Below are 19,882 nucleotides of genomic sequence, written 5' to 3'. Positions count from 1 at the left end.
TCCTGAATGACATTGAACAAGTTACTTAACTTCTCAGTGCTTCTGCTTCATCATTCATTTTAAGTGGAAGAGTACCTGTTTTATATGACTGTTACGATAAATGAGTTAATATAAATGCTTAGAACTGTGTCTAGCCTGTAGTTACTACTCACTCCACGATCATGTATTATCATTGCTTTGGGCTTGGCCTTGGATCCTTATTGACATCCTATTGATTCATCTTGCAGTCTGTAAAGAAGTGGAGTTTGACTCTTTGGAGGACTGCATACACCCTTATCCAACTAGAATCCTCACTCCCAAGGGGCAGAGAATCCTTATCTAAAGGGAACTTCATTGAATATAATTAACTGTATGAGCAGCAATTAGTCTCTTCCCTATTCTCTCTCTTGTGGGAGCCCTGTGCCCCCACACCCAGTTGTTCTAATGCTGTTTGTCCAGCTCCTCCCAGTTCTCACCTCCTCCACAGAGTTCCTTCCCAAAGTTGGTCACCTATTCTCTCTCCACCCTAGATTCTGGACTCAGAACCCTATTCTTTTTTTTTTTTTTTTTTTTTTTTTTTTTCTAAGACAAACATATTTATTCTTTTTTTTTTATTGTAAACAAATGGGATACATGTTGTTTCTCTATTTGTACATGGAGTAAAGGTGTACCATTTGTGTAATCATAAATTTACATAGGGTAATGTTGTTTGATTCATTGTTATTTTTTCCCTTCCCCCACCCCTCCCACCCCTCTTTTCCCTCTATACAGTCCTTCCTTCCTCCATTCTTGCAAGAACCCTATTCTTTACCTATCATCTGGTGTCAACCCCATGCACCCCTGCATCTGCTCCTCACCCCAAACAACTTTAAAAATAAAGGGTCTTGGGCTGAAGGTGTAGCTCAGACCTCTTGCCTAGCATTCCCTCCAGGACCTGGGTTCAGTCACCAGCACTGAAAAAAAAAGGCCTCCATAAACATGGCAGGTGGGAGAGTCTATCAAAGAATAAGTCTAAAAAGAGAACAAGAAGATACTGTTTGCTTATCAAAAATAGCAAAGATAAGAAAAATATCCTAACAGAGCGAGCAAAGTGAATATAATGGGAGACACACACAAACATACACACAACTGGTGGCCATAAAAATTGATATAATTGCTCTGAAGGCCATTTAGTAATATATAATCAAGAGTCCCAAAAAGGTTCTTACTAAATGATTCAGTAATCCACCTTCAGGAAATTGTTCTAAAAACCACTGCCAGAAAAATATGTATGCACAGGGTTGTCCATCACTGAATGTTTATCACACAGTTAAAGGGCTTACCTTAGAGAAATGTTTATAATTATTGTCATATGCATACAATGAAATAGTCATTAAAGTTGGAGAATTATTTAATGATGCGAAATGTTTACAACATGAAATTGAAAAAAACAGATACAAAAAAACTGTATATATAATACGGTCCAAATTAAGCGACATATATATGCATAGAAAAGAAACACCAAAAAGTTAACAAATGATTATCTGTGAGTGGTGGGATTATGGGGTATATATTTTTTCTTTTTACCTATCTGCATTTTAAAATTTGTCTACATTATATATCCTTTACTTTCATAACCAAGGGGAAAGAAATAACAAGAGCTTGCAAACCCCTGTAATCATCTCCAGGGTGCCCCCAACTCTAGACTTGAAAAAGGAAGCTATTCTTAATATGGTCCTCTAAAGTGGTCTCGGGACTTCGGGAATTTTGAGGCTGTTGGCTCTTGAGAATGAGCAAAATAGACCTCAAAATTAAAAATCAAGCACAATGTAACAGTGCAGGTCACCTATATTCTAATAAGATGCAAAGTTTGACATAATTTTAAGAGTCATAGTCTTGCATTAGGCCAGGCCTCTTTAGCATCTGCCTCTTTAGATCTACCTACCTATTTAGCCAATAGGTGGCAATCCCTGCTCTCCACCCAATCCAGGCAAACCAGATTAGTCCTTTATGAGCCTCTGTGGTCCCATGTGCAACACTCTATATAACCCTCCCCTACTCCTGGCCATCTGGTAGACTGTGGCTGCTAGGAAGTCTGCCTTGGTTACAGCTAAGCATCTATCTCGCACCTACTCAACATCAGAAAGAATCTCAGTGGGTTTTCACTGTCTTCAGAAAAACAGAGCTTGGGAAAGGAAGGAGTGATCCTCCTACAGCCTCTGCTTTTTTCACATTGAGGTCTTAATGTTGAGCCTTTGGGATCTTTCCCACCTCTAAACACAGCTGCTTCCCTTCCAGCCTCTTCCCACCCGGTTCTTTAATTGGCCCTCCTGGAACCCAGGCTCTTATTTAAAGGCCCCCAGTTTCTACACATTCCTATTTCTCTGAAGAACTGCTTCTCTTCTCTTCTGGCTCGCTGATGATGCCTGCTTCCCTAGGCCAAACCACTCCTAGAAGACACTAGATCTGGGAGGAGAGATACCTGCTATTCCAGAATGATCCTTGGCCAGGGCAATTCCCTAAGCCCCACCCTATGCCCAGACTCTTCTAGAACCAAGCTATTTAGCTCTTGTTTCTCAGCTTCTCCCAGCAGCCACCTCCTCTTACCCTGTCACCTCAGCCACCCAGCACTGTTTATTAATACCATGCAGCTGTATCCTTCTGTACTTGTTTTTCAGTCCCCATTGGATTTTAGCCAAACCCCTTAACTTGGCATTCAAGGCCTTTCACTGGCTGACCCCAAAATTTCCCTTTCCTGTCCTCATCTCCCACCTCTACCCTCCATGCACCTTTTGCTCAGTCCAGTTGCATCAAACTTTCCAGTCTTCTCTGAGCACATTTTATACCTCATGTGCCACTATGCCTTTTTTCATGCTCTTTCCTCTCCCCAAATGCATGTTTCCATTTCTACTGCCGGTCTGCTTCTCTAGGGAAAGTCTGTTCATTTTACAACTACCCCTTCCTTTCTTTTGCCACAGAACCTACCAGTGTGGCAGTTAAATGTGTGTTTAACTGCCTCTCCTACCAGGGATGAAGGCTAGGTTTTAAACAGCTCTGAATTCCCCAGCATTAGCAGTGTTCCTTTAATTAAACTGTTGTTTTGTAAATTTCCTCCATCTCCTCTTTTGTACTAGAAGGTCCTAAAGGCATCTTCCTCCTATGTCATATCCCAGCACTGTATGTGGGACAAGATTTATCACTGATAATGACAGATCCTAAGATCTCTCCTTAAGTCAGGAATACGCCCCAAATTTGGGGGAAAACAGTTATTCCTCTTCCCTTCAAAATGATGTGGTGATAAAAGGATGTGAACCAAAATCTGAGTGCTAACCCTGAGTCTTGACAGGAAAGTGGTTACTCAGGTGAGAATTTCCTGTGCTTCACTTCACTTAACTCTAAAATGGGAACTGCACTACCTGCCTTACCTATTTTACCAGAACAGCACCTAAATGTAATGATAAAAAGGCACAGAGCTGGTGACTGGAGGTAAGAGATCCCTGACGGGCATGTCCTGGCATAGTATGGTGCCACTGTTGTGGATCTCAACATGCTCTCAAACCAGGCAAGGGTCAAGAGTTCCCTCACAAAAGCTAACAAAGCAGGACACAGAAGTCTGCAGCAGTGGAGGCTAAAAAAGGAAAATGCTCAAGTATCTTCCCCACATGTGAAGCAAGTTTGTGGCTCCTCTTATGATGCAAGTGCTGTTGTTCCTGGGTTCCCAGTTTGCCCTATGGCTGCTTATTGGGAGTTGGGGGGGGGGGGCAAAGGGTGAGTAGTGGCAAGGAAGATCACTGAATTGTCTGTTTATTGAGATATGTGACCTTGAACAAGATTTGGAACCCTCAAGTCTCAGTTGTCTGGTCTGTAAACTAGGGACAACAGCATTCACCTTGAAGTTATGAGAATTAACTGGTATGAGCTACATAAATTGTTTAACAGAGTTCCTGGCAGTCCCTTGCTTTGAAAGGCATGTCTTTAGCACAACTCTGGCCTATGTATAAATCCCCAGTACTATAGGTAGGGCAGGGCAAGGCAGGATGGCAGTGAGGTATAATTACTGAAACCTTATAGCCAAGATGCCAAGATGTCACAATTTCAGAGAGTCCTGTTTTCCCTTAAGTCAATAAGCACTCGCCAGTTTTCGATTGGGAAAACACCATTGCACCAAAGCCACTCAGCAGCTGCCTGCTTCTCCAACATCCCCGAGAGACTGGCCTCCCAGGCGCCAGCTGGAAGAGGTCAGAGAGGAGATCGGCCAGGGCTCAGGGTGTTTGGTAGGTGGCAGACCCATGTTCAACCTCCCACTTTCTTGTCCCACTGGTCACTGCTGGACAATTCCATCTCTAAAAGGGAAGAGAAGTTAAATCTTGTTAGCTTAATAGTTCTCCAGGTTGGTTATACATGGGAATCACCTAGGGAAAATTTTAAACCTTCATGCGTGGACTGCACTCTGGACCAATTAAATCAGTATTTTTTAAAAAGCTTTCAGTAAATGCCAACATACACCAAAAATCGAGAACTGATGTAGGCCAGGATTTTTCAAACTTCGCAGATGACAAAAATTATATTAATTTAAAATACAGTTTCCCAGGCTCTGGAATTAACATTATCACTGAAATCTACTAATTCTAAAACATGCCTTTTTAAAATATGAGTACTATTTTAACATCTTTGAAAGCAAAGTGATCTTCCAGTCAGTGGCTTGTAAGACTTCATAAAATGGAAACAATCATGCCAGGGGAATTCTCAGGATGAGGCAAATTTGGGGGAAAAACAATTCCCTAGGGCAGTACTTTCCAACCTTAATGTCCTTAGAGTCACTTTTAATCTTGTTAAAATGCAGATTCTGAATTGGAAGTTCTGGATCGAGGCCCCAAATTGTGCCTTTCTAACAAACTTCAAGGTCATGATGTTGCTGGTTGTTATACTACATTTTGGGTAGCAAAGTTCTAAATAATCTTGGTCCGAGAAGCTCCAGCCATGACTCATTTAAGTGAAACAATGGCATAGAGAAATATGACCAGTGGAAATTCTTCAATGTCTGTGAGGTAACTGCCAGATTGCACCCTCATTTCTTCCTGGTTAGGGCAACTGGGATGAGGGCCAGAATGAGATGCCCCAACCTCTGAAGATTAAATGAAGAGTCCAGTTGCCCCATGAAGCAGAGTTTGTTGTGTGAGGCAGCACAAATCCCTCTCTAAATACCAGCAAAGTTCACCTGCCAAGTGAAGTCAGGCATCAAGCAGCCTGGTGGTCAAGTGTAAGCAGTCCTATCCTCTCTACCATGGATCCTTTTCCCTTCACTTATTCATTCACCAAATCTTTAATGAGAACCCACTAATGAACTACAAGTTCTGAGTGGTTCAGAGATGAATCAGATTTGGTCCCTGACCTTCAGTAGGGTTGGGGGGGTGGATTCACAACAGCAAACAGATTAGTAAAACATGAAGGGCTAAATGCTAAGAACGGAAATAACATACAGAGATGGGCCCACACAAAAGAACAAAGATAGTAGCTTCCTGGAGCAACAACCACTGGAGGATTTGCATTAAATAGTCCTAATCTTTCCAAGGAAGGGAACCACCCCAAACAAAAATCTTTTGCCAGGACCAGTCTGCTATAATGTACAAGTATACTTTGATGCTTTGAGGCCCTTAAAACCAAGACCTTATAATTTGGAGGTTCAGCATGAGGAATGCTTCCTATACTTGTGCCCCTAACCTCTAGCTCTACAATGCAAGTAATTCCAAGGGCACAAGTGACTTTCAGGGGATGAGACCCTCAAAAGGATGGAGGTAGGCATATTTCATTCCAATGAGTTCCTATAACCTTCTCTTCTGTGTCAATCTGACATTCACTTCTCTCATTACAGAATGTTTGAGTCTTTGCCTTTTGCTTATTGGCAAAGCTCTTAATTGGCTTGACCCATCACATTGCTAGACATAAAGACTACAATCCCTAGACTAAGACAGAGGTGTCCAATAGGGGTAGGGAGTCTCAGCCAGGATAGGCAGGGTACAACAACCTACATACAGCCTGCTCTCTTACCCAGCCACATGTAAACCAACCTTTAGGGAAGCAAGAGATTGATACTCCATCTGGACTTATTTTTTCCTTTTTTTCCATCTCACATATAGGAGAAGCCTAGAAGCCTGAGGAAGTAGCTGAGGAGGGGACAGCAGAGATGGGGAGTGGAGCCAGTGCTGAGGATAAAGAACTGGCCAAGAGGTCCAAGGAGCTAGAAAAGAAGCTGCAGGAGGATGCTGACAAGGAAGCCAAGACTGTCAAGCTCCTATTGCTGGGTGAGTGAGATGGGATGACATGCCAGAGAAGGGGAATGGAATGCTTCTTCCTGCTTTCCTTTAGGGTTGAGGGATTTCAACACACACCATGGGGAGAGAGGACTGGCCAGTTTCCCTCTTCCCTATCCAGTCTCAAACTAGGAGGGAGCTTGAGGGCTGTTATGTGAAGTCTGGATAGCCACCCCAAGAGGACCCACAATGCCAAAGCTACTGGAATTTTTCTCCTCTTCCTTGAACTAGTAATAGTTCAAGAGTGAGACTGAACTCACCATCTCCAAATGTAACACCTCATTTTGGTTTTGCAAATCCAAGAACCCTAACCTTGCAGACACTTACCCAATCTGCAGTGAGAGAACTCTCAGTCAAGGAATCAGAAAGAACAGGACCTTTCCTCATCAATGGATTCAGAAGTCTTAACATACAATCCTCCCACATAGTCCTAGGCAGAGGCTCACTGGTTCTTGCCAAGTTCCTTTCAGTAAAAATTTTGGAAGTAGAGAATTCTGAGGTGGGAGGAGCAGTCTCCTCCTGCTTTCTATTAGGTAACTTCCTCTAAAGCCCCTGACAGATGGGAGGTTCATCAACTTGATGAGCTCCTAAGCAGATCACTGGTCTGTACTGAGAAAATAAAAGCATCTCAGTGGGTCAGTCAGGGAAATTGATCATGGCCATAAATAGAACCAAGACAAGAAAATTTGACAACTGGCTTAAGGGAGTCGCGGGGGAAAGCACCAATAGTATCACAATAATAAGACTAACTGGGCAAGTGGGGCCTGGCTACCTGGGCTGGTTTTCCAAGCTCATGAGGAACCTGGGAATTGGAGCAGCAAGCTAAGGGCATGTCCTTTCCCCAACTCAATTGTGGCACAGCCTAAGGATACACCAGAGGAGCATCTCTGTAAGCTCAAACCATGCTCCTAGGAGCTCAGGAGTTATACAAGGGGAAATGGAGATAGTGGGACTACTGAGAGAGCTTTTAAGCTTAAGCAAATTTTAGGTTCAGAATAAGCAGCTTAGAGGACCAGCACAGACTAAGTGGGAGGAGGTTGAAGGATCAGGGTAGTATAGACTGAGGGTTGAAGGGAATGTCAATTTTCAATGTGGGAAGAAGAGTGTGAAGAGGGCATTAGGATATTTTAGTCAATAAAGGGAACCATGGAGAAAGAATAGTTCTGTGAAGAGGCCAGCTCTCTCCAGTCCTACCCAAGATTACTCATTAGTGTTTGAGTCAAAAACAGTGAGAAAATGTATCCAAGGAATTCCCCTGAATCAATCAGTGATTTTCAATGGGGAGTTTTCTGACCCTCGGGATGTTTGGGAATGTCTGGAGATACTTTTCGTTGTCATAACTAAAGAGTGGGATGATGCTGATCTGTAGTGAGTAGAGGTCAGGTATGCCGCTAAACATCCTGCAATGCACAGGTCAGTACCCACTAAAGGAAAATCCAGCCCAACATGTAAACAGTGCTGAAGTTGAGAAATTCTGCTCTCAATCCAGGCCAAATGACCTGAGCTCAAGGTGCCAGAAATTGAGGGCAACAATCATTCATCCAACAAGTTCTCCCCTTACAAGGCTCCCAAGCAAGCAAAAACTCTGACTTTTCACAGACCACCTACTGGAATGTTGGGGAGAACTGGTGCAAACTGGAAGTATAAGCATTTCTCTTTCCAGGTGCTGGGGAGTCAGGAAAGAGCACTATCGTCAAGCAGATGAAGTGAGTAGGAAAAAAACCCCAAAGGACTGTGGTTGGGGGAAGTACTCAGTGCAGCTAGTGAAGGTACTCAGAGTGAAAGTTCTTTAGCCTCAAGAAAACTGAGTATAAAGACCTGATTTCCTGCTCTGCACTTTAAGATAGCAGTAGAACTAGAGAGATGGGGTTCTTAGAACCTTTTAAATCCCCTTAGGTTCCCAATCCCTTAGGTCTGGTTATTCAGATGCCGCTAAAGATCGGGTGTCTGTCCCTTGAAGGATCATTCACCAGGATGGGTATACGCCAGAAGAATGCCTGGAGTTCAAGACTGTCATCTATGGGAATGTGTTGCAGTCGATCCTGGCTATCATCCGGGCTATGTCCACACTGGGCATTGACTATGCTGATCCAAGTCGTGCGGTATGTGATTAATGTTACGTGGTTAAGGGTGGAAGCAGAAAAGGCTAATGAGAAAAAAAAAAAAGACTAAAGTCAACAGGCTGAGGAAATTTGGGTAGAAGAAAATTATTTGTGTAACTAAAATCCCATATGCCAAATTTCAAATCTTAGTCCTAGAGAAGCACGCGACCCTCACTTTAATGTTTACAAAATCTGCTCTCAGCTTCTCTTTTACCATTTAAATTTCTCCCTTGTGCTTCTTGCCCTGGCTATGAAACTTAGAAGCTACATCCCTAGTTCTAGTATGAGACTTTTCCTAGATTTAAACCACTTAAAAATCGAAGGTGATGGGTTCCTATCTTCCATCTTATTTCATGGTCAATGTAGCCTTTAAACTTCCAGTCTCCCTGCAGTAAAGGACCCACATTCTATGGCAGTCTACGTTCAGACTTAGAAGCTCAGAACATCAGAGAAGCACCTTTGACCTCTGCTATCCTCTAGGCATCCCAGGGTTGGATATATTGCCACCCTCTACTTCTGGCTTCTGGGGAGCATACTTAAAAGTTAAGTGTGTTTTCTCAGATGGACTCTTCACTGGAGACTGCCTCCACTTACCCACTGGTAGCAAGTTGCTTTCCATTCAGCAGTGTTCCCGGAAGTCTGCTGGGAAACCATTGCTTATGTCATTCTCAGCCAGTTTTCTGCATTACAGGATGACGGGCGACAACTCAATAACCTGGCCGACTCCATTGAGGAGGGGACCATGCCTCCTGAGCTGGTGGAGGTCATCAGGAAGTTGTGGAAGGATGGTGGAGTGCAAGCCTGCTTCGAAAGAGCTGCTGAGTATCAGCTCAATGACTCAGCATCCTAGTAAGACTGACTGGGGAGAAGGTGGGATGAGGCTTAGGCAATCTTCCAGGATTGCCTTAAATTTCTGGCATGAAAGCTGGAAACTCACAATAAACTCAATGTTACACAGCTATATGCTAGTTCCCACCACTCTGCATTACCACACCCTGGCTCACTGCCACCTACAAAGCTGAAGACACAAAATTCAAAGCAGAAGTGCTCTGCTTAACACCTCTACCTAGCTGTGTTCTCTTAAATTGAACACTTAGCCTCTCCCTTCAGGATACAAACATAGACCTGTGGTTCTGTCACTCTCTCAGGAGACCTGTGATGTGTGAAAGCTCTTTCAGGATTGACTTTTCAAATTGGTTAACTCAGGCAACCTACTAGACAACCATGCAGGAATCGGTCTCCTTTGCCAAAGCTTTTGTCAGGATGCCAGGGCAGGGGACTCAGAAACTACCAGGGCAAACCAAAAGAAGGTGGTCAGGAATCAGAGACAAGCAACTTTGCAAAGCTGCTTCCAAAAGACAAAGACACTGAGTTATCAAATCTGCCTTTAACAGATGTTAGATGGGCATGAGTTTTGCAATCAAACAGACATGCATTTAATCCCCATTTGGATCATTTGCTACCTCTGGAATGCTCCCTTTCAAAGGCTGTCTCTGCTAGGTGGATCATGTGTACTGTTTTGAGACACTTTACATATCTAAACAATAAGCCTTCAAGGTAGTACTTTTTACTAGTCCTATTTTATACTAATTGAACTGAGGTTCAATTAACTTGCCCAAGGTCACATATAGTAAATGCCAGAAGCTGGAAATGCATTCAGGTCAGCTTGACCACAAAGCTATTTGTTACAGCGTAACACAATGTCTTTTGATCCCAGGCAAGTTATTTAACTCCTCTAAAATTTTCCATCAATTATAAAATGGGGATATGAATCTTGAAGGTGTATGAGGTTCAATAATTTTAAAGTAAAAATACCTGACATACATTAGGCATTAGTGTTAACTTTCCTTCCCTCTTTATCTCAGTCATTTCATTTCACATCTGCCTTCCTCCTCTGTTTTTTTGTACTTAACCACTGAGCCATATCCCCAGCCCTTTTTTGCCTTTTATTTAGGGACAGGGTCTCACTGACTTGTTAGGACCTTGCCAAGTTACTGAGGATGGCTTTGAACATATGATCCTATCTCAGTCACCTGAACCACTGGGATTATAGGCATAGGCCACTGCATGGAGACTCCTATCCTTTTTTTTAAACTCTTTTTCACGCTAACTTTGAAACATATACAAAAGTGGACTAAAATAATGAATCACCTTGTTTCAATAGTTAATTCATGGCCACTCTTTTCATTTACCCCCACACTCAATTATTTATTTTTTCAGTACTGGGGATTAATCCAGAAGTACACTACCTCTGAGCTACATCCCCAGTCCTTTATTTTTATTTATTTATTTATTTATTTTTGAGACAGGTTCTCATGAAATTGCCCATGCTAACCTGCTGACCTCAAATTTGTAATCCTTCTCCCTCATCCTCCTGAGTAGCTGGGATGATAGGTGTATGCCACTGCACCTGGCTTCACTAGATGATTTTAAGGCAAATCTCAGATATCGTTTCATCCTAAAAACCTATCTCTAAAATACTATGATTCTTTTTTTAAAGGAAAACATATCGTCATAATATTTAATAATACCTTAATATCATCAATATCCAAATCAGTGTTCAATTTTTTTAGCTCAAATGATTTGCCTCCAATTTGTCTTCATGTCCCTAGTTTCTTTCTGTCTACTCTTGCCTCATGATGGAACTTTTGTCACCACATTTAAACCAGTGAATTTCATTCAAAGTCTAGAAAAGCTTGCAGTCAAGTAAACTCCAAGGACTTAAATTGGACGGAACTCCTGCCTCAAATGGGAAGTCTCTTAGCCCATTGCCTCCCTTTTTTTTTTTTTTTTTTGGAAGGACACATGGCAATTTGAAGGAAAAAATAATAGATTTAATGATATGGATCCCAGACCTGTTTCTATCACCATATTACTTGTGTGACTGTGGGCAAGATGCTTTACCTTTTTGAACTTGGTTGTGGAAAATGTAATGACATCAATGCAAACTACTTTTCTCTAGCTACCTGAACCAACTGGACCGGATTACAGACCCTGACTACCTTCCTAATGAACAAGATGTGCTGCGATCTAGAGTGAAAACCACAGGCATCATTGAGACCAAGTTTTCTGTCAAAGACTTGAATTTCAGGTGTGTACATGGTTTCCTGGGGGCATCTCAGATACACGTGTATAATCCTAAAAAGGGACATGGGCATGCTTCTAGGCCTCTGCTGAAACCCAATCTAAATTACTGTCCTACTTCTTTTCCTTTTCCTTCCCTCTTCTCATTTTGCTGCTAACTGGTTCCAAAGTGGCCACTTTTGGGGATTAAGACCAAAGGCATGTAAGGCCACATGCTGGGCATATCTATGAATAGTTGCTTTTTCCCTCAGGATGTTTGATGTGGGAGGGCAGAGATCTGAGAGAAAGAAGTGGATCCACTGCTTTGAGGGTGTCACCTGCATCATCTTCTGTGCAGCCCTCAGTGCCTATGACATGGTACTGGTGGAAGATGATGAAGTGGTAAGTGGCCTTTCAACCCATCAGCTTTAGTAGAACAAATTTTCCCATGAAGATTTCTCTAAGCTTGTATCATCCCAATGCCCCAAACTGGGTGAGTTCAGTGAACACTGACAATCTAGCTGACCTCTGGCAGACTAATGTCTTATGCAAGCAATTCTAAAATACCTCTTCTGCAGGTTGGTTAGCACTTTAGAGCTCCAGATTTACTATGAGGTTGGTCTCAGATTAGACATCCAAGTATTACTTGACTATCACAAAGCTCTTGAGAGGCATTCAGTACTTTTTAATATGGCAAGGTAAGGGCTTATCAAGTAGGCAATGCAAGGACATTACATTTATACTCTTCCAGGCTGCCTAAGGAAGGAACAGGAAATGAAAAAGTCAGAACAAGGAAGACTACAGATGGTGTGTATCTTTAGGCAAAATAGAGATGTTGAGCTACTAACCTCACTTCAGAAACCTAGAAAGGTACTGAGTGTCAAGAGAAGTAAGGAGAGACTGGCAGATTGCGGTTTCTCAAATGCTAACTTAATTGACAGCTGGACCCTCAGGTGGTTCCCTTCAACCTGTAAAGTTCTATAAGACAGTGCATTGCAGGACAAGTGTCAGAACCTAGGCAGGTACATTCTCTGAGTTTGAGATAAAGGATGTCAAAGGGCACTCCAATCTTTTAGCCAAAATGTTTTACAACACTATTCAGTTTCCAAGGTCTCTTCTATCTTTAATCCTAATTTCTGGGTTCTTAAAGGGTTTTGGAGGAGTAATAAAAGTGACATAAGACTACAAATTATATTTTTCTTGTTTTATTATATGATTGAGCTCAAGTCAGGTGTCAACCTTCTTCAGGTCTGTTACGGTCTGTCTCCTACATGCAGGCTGGCATTGGCAAACTCCAGACTCGGCACATATATAGCACTGCTTCTCATTCTCTCAAAGTAGCAATCAGAGAAGGAAATAAAAAGAGTGAAGTGCTTGTGGTGTGCATTGGGAAGTTCTCTAGCCCTCACCATATGGCACTAGAACCAAAGTATCCCGGTCATGTTCCTGCCCAAACTGAGATCTAGGACCCTATTATTGGCAGTACTTATGGATGTTGAAGTCTTTGCTTATGTCCTGGTTGCCAAAGAGCTACATAACTTTTATTGTGTACCTGTATGTCAGCCACTACATAGACCCATGATGTTTAACTTTCATGGTAACAGTATAAGGGAACTGAGACTCAAGAGAAGCTCAGTAATTTCCCCCAAGTCATATAGCTATTAAAATGACAGAAACGAGGTTAGAAGGAACCCATTTATGCTGGCTGTGTTCCACATTACAAAAAGATAAGCTGTTCCCCTATCTATTATTTTACATTTGGAGCACTGGTTCTCTAAGGGCAAAAACAGGAAGTAAATAACCCATAAACCCAATCTGATATCTCCAATGGTGTTTCCTCTTACTAGAATCGTATGCATGAGTCTTTGCATCTGTTCAACAGCATATGTAATCACAAGTTCTTTGCGGCTACTTCCATTGTCCTCTTTCTCAACAAGAAAGATCTTTTTGAGGAAAAAATCAAGAAAGTCCATCTCAGTATTTGTTTTCCAGAGTATGATGGTAAGTGTCAAGGGCTCCAGACACCAGTGATACCTTTTGGTAGTAACTGGCAATTAATCACCTCATTCTCTATGCTAAGGAGATATAAAGTACTTTGTCTCAAGGGAAGCTTGGGCATTCAGTTAGAGGTTTAAAATCAGATGTGTCTGGAACAGAGCACATATTATATGCAGGAGAGCCACTGAGTTCAAAGGATACCCACCAGAAACCACAGAGATACCTCCCTCCTCAATTTCCTTGGCCTACTCAAGAAAGAAACACTGGAGGGCGATAGGCTAAACCCTCCTTCCAGAGACAGGACCCCAGTTGTATTTGTTTAACAACATTTCAAGGATCAAGTTGGTCACCTAAAAAGTAAGTAAGCAACTGACAATTTATCCCACTTCTTCACTATTTTTCTGGAAAACCAGGGAACAACTCCTATGAGGATGCGGGGAATTATATCAAGAGCCAGTTCCTTGACCTCAATATGCGAAAAGATGTCAAAGAAATCTACAGTCACATGACCTGTGCTACAGATACACAGAATGTCAAATTTGTGTTTGATGCAGTTACAGATATTATCATCAAAGAAAACCTCAAGGACTGCGGGCTCTTCTAATCTTCACTACTCCTCAGGTATACATTCTGACTTGGAATCTAGATAATTTCAAGCAGAAAATTACGGGTCCAAATACTGTAACATGAAAAATGAATCCATTCTCCAATGGAGATGGAGAATGATGCATGGCTGCAACAGTATCTCACATCGCTTTTTAAAGAGGGATAGCTAGTGCAGTTTAAAGAGTACAAGGCTAGGACTCATAAGATCCGGGTTCCAGCATTGGCTTTGCTTAATACAAGAATGTGAATACTGTGAACACTTCATTTCTCTAAGCCTGAAATCTCTCATCCTTAAAAAGAAGCTAACTTCGCTACCTACTTCACAGGGTTATTCTGAGCAGTACAAACATAACTGAAGGGAAGACACATAAAAGCTGCTATGGTTAATCACAGAAAGCAAGCCCATAAAAAAAGCTGCAAAATTTGTGAAATTCACCCACTGGCTTTTAGAATAAAGTATATCAACAAACTACCCCAAGTCAAAGGTCAAGCCTTCCCTACAGTCCTCCCAAAAACTATTAAAAACAAAGCCTGAATAAATCTACTAGTCCCTTTTTACTAATAGATCTCCATGTGCCTTGCTTGATCCAGATTGCTGGGTAAGAAATGTTAGTTTGTTAGAAACTAAGGCACACTCCCAAAAATGATCATCTTTAATAAGCATAGCTTATCCCTCTGCCCTCAGGCTGCCAAAAAGACTGAGTTTCCTTTATCTCTATTAATAACTGTTCAGCTATGTAAGATACTTTATGACTAAACTTGGAGGATATTAACATACTCCCACTTAAGATATGATTTTATTGCTACCATTTCTCTAACATAGAATTTAGAAGTGAGCAATTTTTAAATTCTCATTTCAACTGCTACGTGTTTCAGAATAAAAAAAAGCAGCTGAGCTTGCTTTAGGCACTGGAAATCTTTGCTGTTGGGGCCATGTGATGCTGGCTGAAAACAATATCTTCCCAAACCAACAAGGAGTAAATTATTCCTTTGAACTCCTTTGAGAGGAAACAAAGCTTGCATTTATCTTGACAGGAGGTGGTGAAGTCAAGTATAGATTTAGCATTTACAACTACTAGTGAGGAAAGCTCCTGGCAACCAAGATTTAACATATAAAAGAAAGAATCCATTAAAATGAAAATCTGCTCAGTGCCAGAAACACCCATTCACATTTAGTCTGCTACTAGCAATATTAATACTAGAGAGGCATATAAGCTTGAAATACTCTGAAGAATAAATCACAGCTGTTAAAACTGAATCCAATTAATAGTCTTTCTGATTTCCTTAAACAACAACTCAGGAGAATTACAGAAGAAGCTTATCTGGCTATAGGTACTGACAATTAAAAACTTAAGCAAGGATTCTGAGTCTGTTCTGTATCATGGATCCCTCTGGCAGTATGATGAAACCTGTGGACCTACCTCTTCACAGAATATATTTTGTTTGTTTGTCTGTTTGAAGGGAGGTCTCACTATTTTGCCCAGGCTGTCTCCCACTCATAGACTCGAATGATTGTCCCGCCTCAGCCTGCTAAGTAGCTGGGACTACATGTGTGAGCCATAGCGCCTGGCTCAGAGTTTTTTTTATATACATAAAATACTGAGAATTACAAAGGAAACCATCATACTAAATACAGGTCTATGGATTGACTCCCTGATGTCTGAAGCCTCAGGTTAAAGAATCCTTAAATATGATCTTATCTACTCAGGCCCCAAATGTATTTTATACCATTTATTCTATCTCCATAGAGGATGGCCCCGCTTCCCTGAAATTGTGCCAGCCTGTTAGCTTCTTCTTATTAGCTTTTCCTTTGTCCATGAATCTATGAAGAAACAGATTATGAGTCAAATTACAGAAGTCTAAACCAGGGTCCTTGGTTAGTAATGTTCATAAAGAACCTTCCCTCCAATACCTGTATGGAAGCTGAGTCAGTAGAACAGATCTTCTGAAAGAACAATTAAAAATCTCTCACAGACTAAAACAGGATTGTATTTTAGTCCTCTTCTTTTTTCTGACACATATCCAAAATTTTAACTGGCTTATGAACAAATTCACATGTTATCATCTACAAACAATTTTCAAAAAGTTTATCTTGGAGGATGGGGGGGGTCGGATAGCAGTTCTTAAAGCAAGAGTCCTACAGCTGTTGACAGGATCCAGTTACATTTATCTTAAAATGTTTTCAAGTTAAAACTCCTCTAATGAGTCTACACAAAATAAAATTTTGGGGCGTGGGGCACCCCTTCACCTGTACATTAGAACAAAGTAAAAAAAAAAATTCTGAAACTCCCTGCCCAGAATGGATTCTCCTCCAAGTAAAGGTAAAGAGGACTTCTTCAATGCTTTCAGCAAGTTTCCCAAAAAAATCATTAACCCCTTACCCCAGCTTAATCCATCAGACCCAGACATTGTTCCCAAACCTTGTATTGTATAAAGTTGGAGAAAAAGTACACTTCTACTTCTACACAAATGGCTTATTTTTATCTCATGGACTCTTTGTGTGCATGAAAAGTTATTTTTGCATAAAATGATTATAAGAAAGACCAAAACCAAATCTATGCCATGTACTCTGTCTTTAAATTTATATTGTACAGTACCTTTGAATTTTACATACCTCTCTTTACAATCCATCAGAAATTTTCTATAACAAACTCATAAACACAGATTCAACCCCATTTTCTTGAACTATAACCTCAATTCTAAGAATGCTGGTCAGAAGGAACTTAAAAATATTCTGGGCCCATTACTAGCAATTTAATAGGTAGGAAGTTCAGGCCTGGATAGGCAGGGTGTATGGAGATCCACACTGCTAGCAAGTAGAACATGAACTCTAATTGCTCTTCTGAATTCAAAGCAAGTGGTCCTTCTACAGACATGCCACCAACAGCCTAAATAAATAAAGTCAATTTTCCATTTTTATAAGCAACTCTACTCTCTCAACAAAGTCTTGGTTAACTTTTAGTTACACCATCTCTAAATCACTGATATTTAACAAAACCACCTGCAAACTAAGACACAGAGGTCCCAAAATGGAATGTGAAATTGGGGGAAAAAAAAAAAATCACGAAAATATAAACAAATTTGTCTGTTGAAGGCATAATCTTCTTCCCTAGCATAGCATAATTACAGAATTGATGACAATAAACCAAATGTAAATTAGGCTACATTTCACATATATCTAATGATAGTTTCTCTACTTTTAACAAAATACAATATGATTGACACAAAAAGACAAATAGTCTATGATTCCACTTATGTGAACTACCTAAAATTCAAAGAGAGAGGGGCTGAGAGGTGGGAAACAGGTACTTACTGTTCAATAGGTAGAATTTTAAATAAAGATGAAAAAAGTTCTGGAAAAGGAAGGTATATTTTTATACTCAAAAATGATTAAAGTGGTAAATTGGATGTTATGTATACTTAACATGAAGAAAAAAAGGAAATATAAAATATTGAATTTTTCTTTTTTCTTTTTCTTTTTGTGGTGCTGGGTATTGAACCCAGGGCCTTGTGCATGCAAGGCAAGTACTCTACCAACTGAGCTATATCCCCAGTCCTAAAATATTGAATTTTTGAATTTAAAAAATGGAAAAGATAGAAGTGTGCTTTTGTGTTTTCTGTGAATAAAGGAGCAATGGATAAAAGAAACACAATAATTCAGTCTTAAAAGCAACATAAAAGACACATTTACTTGTAACAATTCCTACTCTGATGATAAAACTCACATGTTGTTTCCCCCACCAAATAGTCCAAATAAGATTATTAACCCCCATCCCCAAGGTAACAACAGCATTCAAACCCCGTTCTCTACTTGGAGATATGCCGTAGACCAAAGTGTGCTGGCCATGCTGGGTGGAGAAGGTGGTGAAGGGTGAAGAGCTCTTACCTCCCACTGCCCTCTCTACCCGGCACAGCCCCTGCAGCACAATTTCCAGCAGGACTTCCGTGTTGGGCGAGGGACTGCAAGTGTGCCAAAGCCTCTGGTGGTCCTGCTCTGTAAATGTGTGAAGACGTTTCTATGAGGTCAGAAAGACAAATTGGAGACTGCGGGAGGGAACTTTTTTGCCTTTTGGATATGAAAAAGCAAGCACCAGTATGAACAGAAAATGAAGAAATGATAGATATGTAGAACAAAGCACCCAAACTTTTCACCCTGCCTCACAAATTTAGAGTAATTTATAGTTCGACTTCATTTCAGGTCTTCAGAATGACTATGGGGGAAATGCTGCAAAAAGACCACCAGCTACAAAGAATACGTTTGTTGGTACTGCCATAGGATGTTAACTTTTTTGCAGTGCAGTATAATTCTGAGTCTCATAAAGAACATTACAAAGCATCTTCAAATATGTTATTTCTATCTGATCAGGGTCACAGAATATAGCTGGAAGAAATAATTTAGTCTAGTCCATCTTTAGAAAACAGATGAGTGATATAAGACTAAAAGTAACCTGTACAAGACTTCATGGCAGGTGGCAGAAAAAGGACCAGAACCCATCACTCCGAACATCTCTCAATCTCATGAGATTTTCAGAGGTTTCTGGACCTTTATGCTAGATGAACAAGGATAAACAGAAAGAACAGGTTAATTCTGTTATTCTAACTACTGAGAATCTCTCATGTATAAATAAGTCTTTTGGGTTATTCTGGATTTTCTCAATATTAAGGCAAGGGTAGGCAGAAGATAGGAGCACACAGATAAACCAGGCAGTTCAGAATTAATATTTCAGCTGTCAAAGATCTTAACAGTTCAGTGAACAGCTAATACATTGAGATAGTGTATCCCACAGCATATTAATATTTGATTATTTCTGCTATCTTATGAATACCACTAGATTTCAGGAAGAGAAAACATTACTGCTGGACATACGAAGACTTTTACATTTGACCTATCAATAGTTTAGAGCTAGCCAGTGCTGCTTTATTTCACCAACTCATGCTACCACATACAATCACCTCTAATACAGGATTTTCTTGTCTTTAATTTGGTGTGCATCTTTCAATTTTTACCGTGTAATAAATGACATGAAATAAAAATGTTCACATACCAAGTTTCTTGTTTTAATTTTGTATAAAAACTAAATTCTCTGTATCTAAAATGTAGGAATGTTCTTTGACCAACCAGTCCTCAGGTTAATTTTTCTGTTGGAATGCACTAAGTCATATACAAAAAAGTACTTCCTATTGTCAAGTAGAAAATAACTTAGTCATTCACTAGTAATTTTGAGGTTATTCATGTACTGTTGTTTAACGTGTGCTGGATCTTTAAGGAGGCTGAATTAGGAGGATCAAAAGTTAAAGGTCAGCTTCAGTAAAACTTATTGAGACCCTGTCTCAAAAATTAACTTTAAACACACACACACACACACACCACCTGTCCTGGTGTACACCTGTAATATCAGCTACTCCAGAGGCTGAGGCAGGAGGATAAAAAGTTCAAGGTCAGGTTGGGTAATTTAGTGAGAACCTGCCTCAAAAAAAAATAAATAAATAAATAAATAAAAAGGGCTGGGGGTGTAGCTCAGCACATGCAGAACACTTACCTACATGTGCAAGGCCCTGGGTTCAAACCCCAGCACCACACAAAAAGAAAAAAGAAAATACCTGTTCTGAACTGACTAGTTCTAAAGTATGTTGTCCTTAGCAGAAGTAACTCATAAAAGGCAATGACAAAATTGGGGGGAAACTTTTAAAAGCTATACAAAGATAAAGGAACAAAGACCTTGACCTGAAGTTATTTCCCTACTGCCTCAAAAAATCTTTTTACTCCCTGATAGCTGACAGCAAAACCAACTTCAATTTCAGACTTGTAGACAATCAACTTCTTGCTCTTGTGGTTACTGAGAA

The 19,882-nt window shown here is 40.6% G+C and overlaps 1 protein-coding gene across 1 annotated transcript; it reads left to right on the top strand.

Moving 5' to 3' along the window:
* The first annotated feature begins 779 nt into the window (after nucleotides 1-779).
* Nucleotides 780-19,072, top strand: GNAT2 (G protein subunit alpha transducin 2). Its single transcript, XM_079126687.1, has 8 exons — nucleotides 780-6,260; nucleotides 7,933-7,975; nucleotides 8,230-8,371; nucleotides 9,063-9,220; nucleotides 11,334-11,462; nucleotides 11,707-11,836; nucleotides 13,282-13,435; nucleotides 13,846-19,072. Exons 1-8 carry the CDS (start codon nucleotides 6,143-6,145, stop codon nucleotides 14,034-14,036), a joined length of 1,065 nt encoding a protein of 354 aa, XP_078982813.1. The 5' UTR covers nucleotides 780-6,142; the 3' UTR covers nucleotides 14,037-19,072.
* The last annotated feature ends 810 nt before the right edge of the window (nucleotides 19,073-19,882 follow it).

This window comes from Sciurus vulgaris, assembly GCF_902686455.1.
Source record: "Sciurus vulgaris genome assembly, chromosome: 1".
Lineage (NCBI taxonomy): Eukaryota > Metazoa > Chordata > Mammalia > Rodentia > Sciuridae > Sciurus > Sciurus vulgaris.
Note: the sequence above shows the minus strand (reverse complement) of the source record. Positions and strands in the feature narration are given on the sequence as shown.

What these genes read in the sequence shown, in the direction of transcription:
- GNAT2 (XM_079126687.1), top strand. Translation starts at nt 6,143, where the DNA reads ATGGGGAGTGGAGCCAGTGCTGAGGATAAAGAACTGGCCAAGAGGTCC. An exon ending in ACTATCGTCAAGCAGATGAA is followed by an intron (nt 7,976 to 8,229) that starts GTGAGTAGGAAA and finishes TGTCCCTTGAAG; the next exon opens with GATCATTCACCAGGATGGGT. An exon ending in CTCAATGACTCAGCATCCTA is followed by an intron (nt 9,221 to 11,333) that starts GTAAGACTGACT and finishes ACTTTTCTCTAG; the next exon opens with CTACCTGAACCAACTGGACC.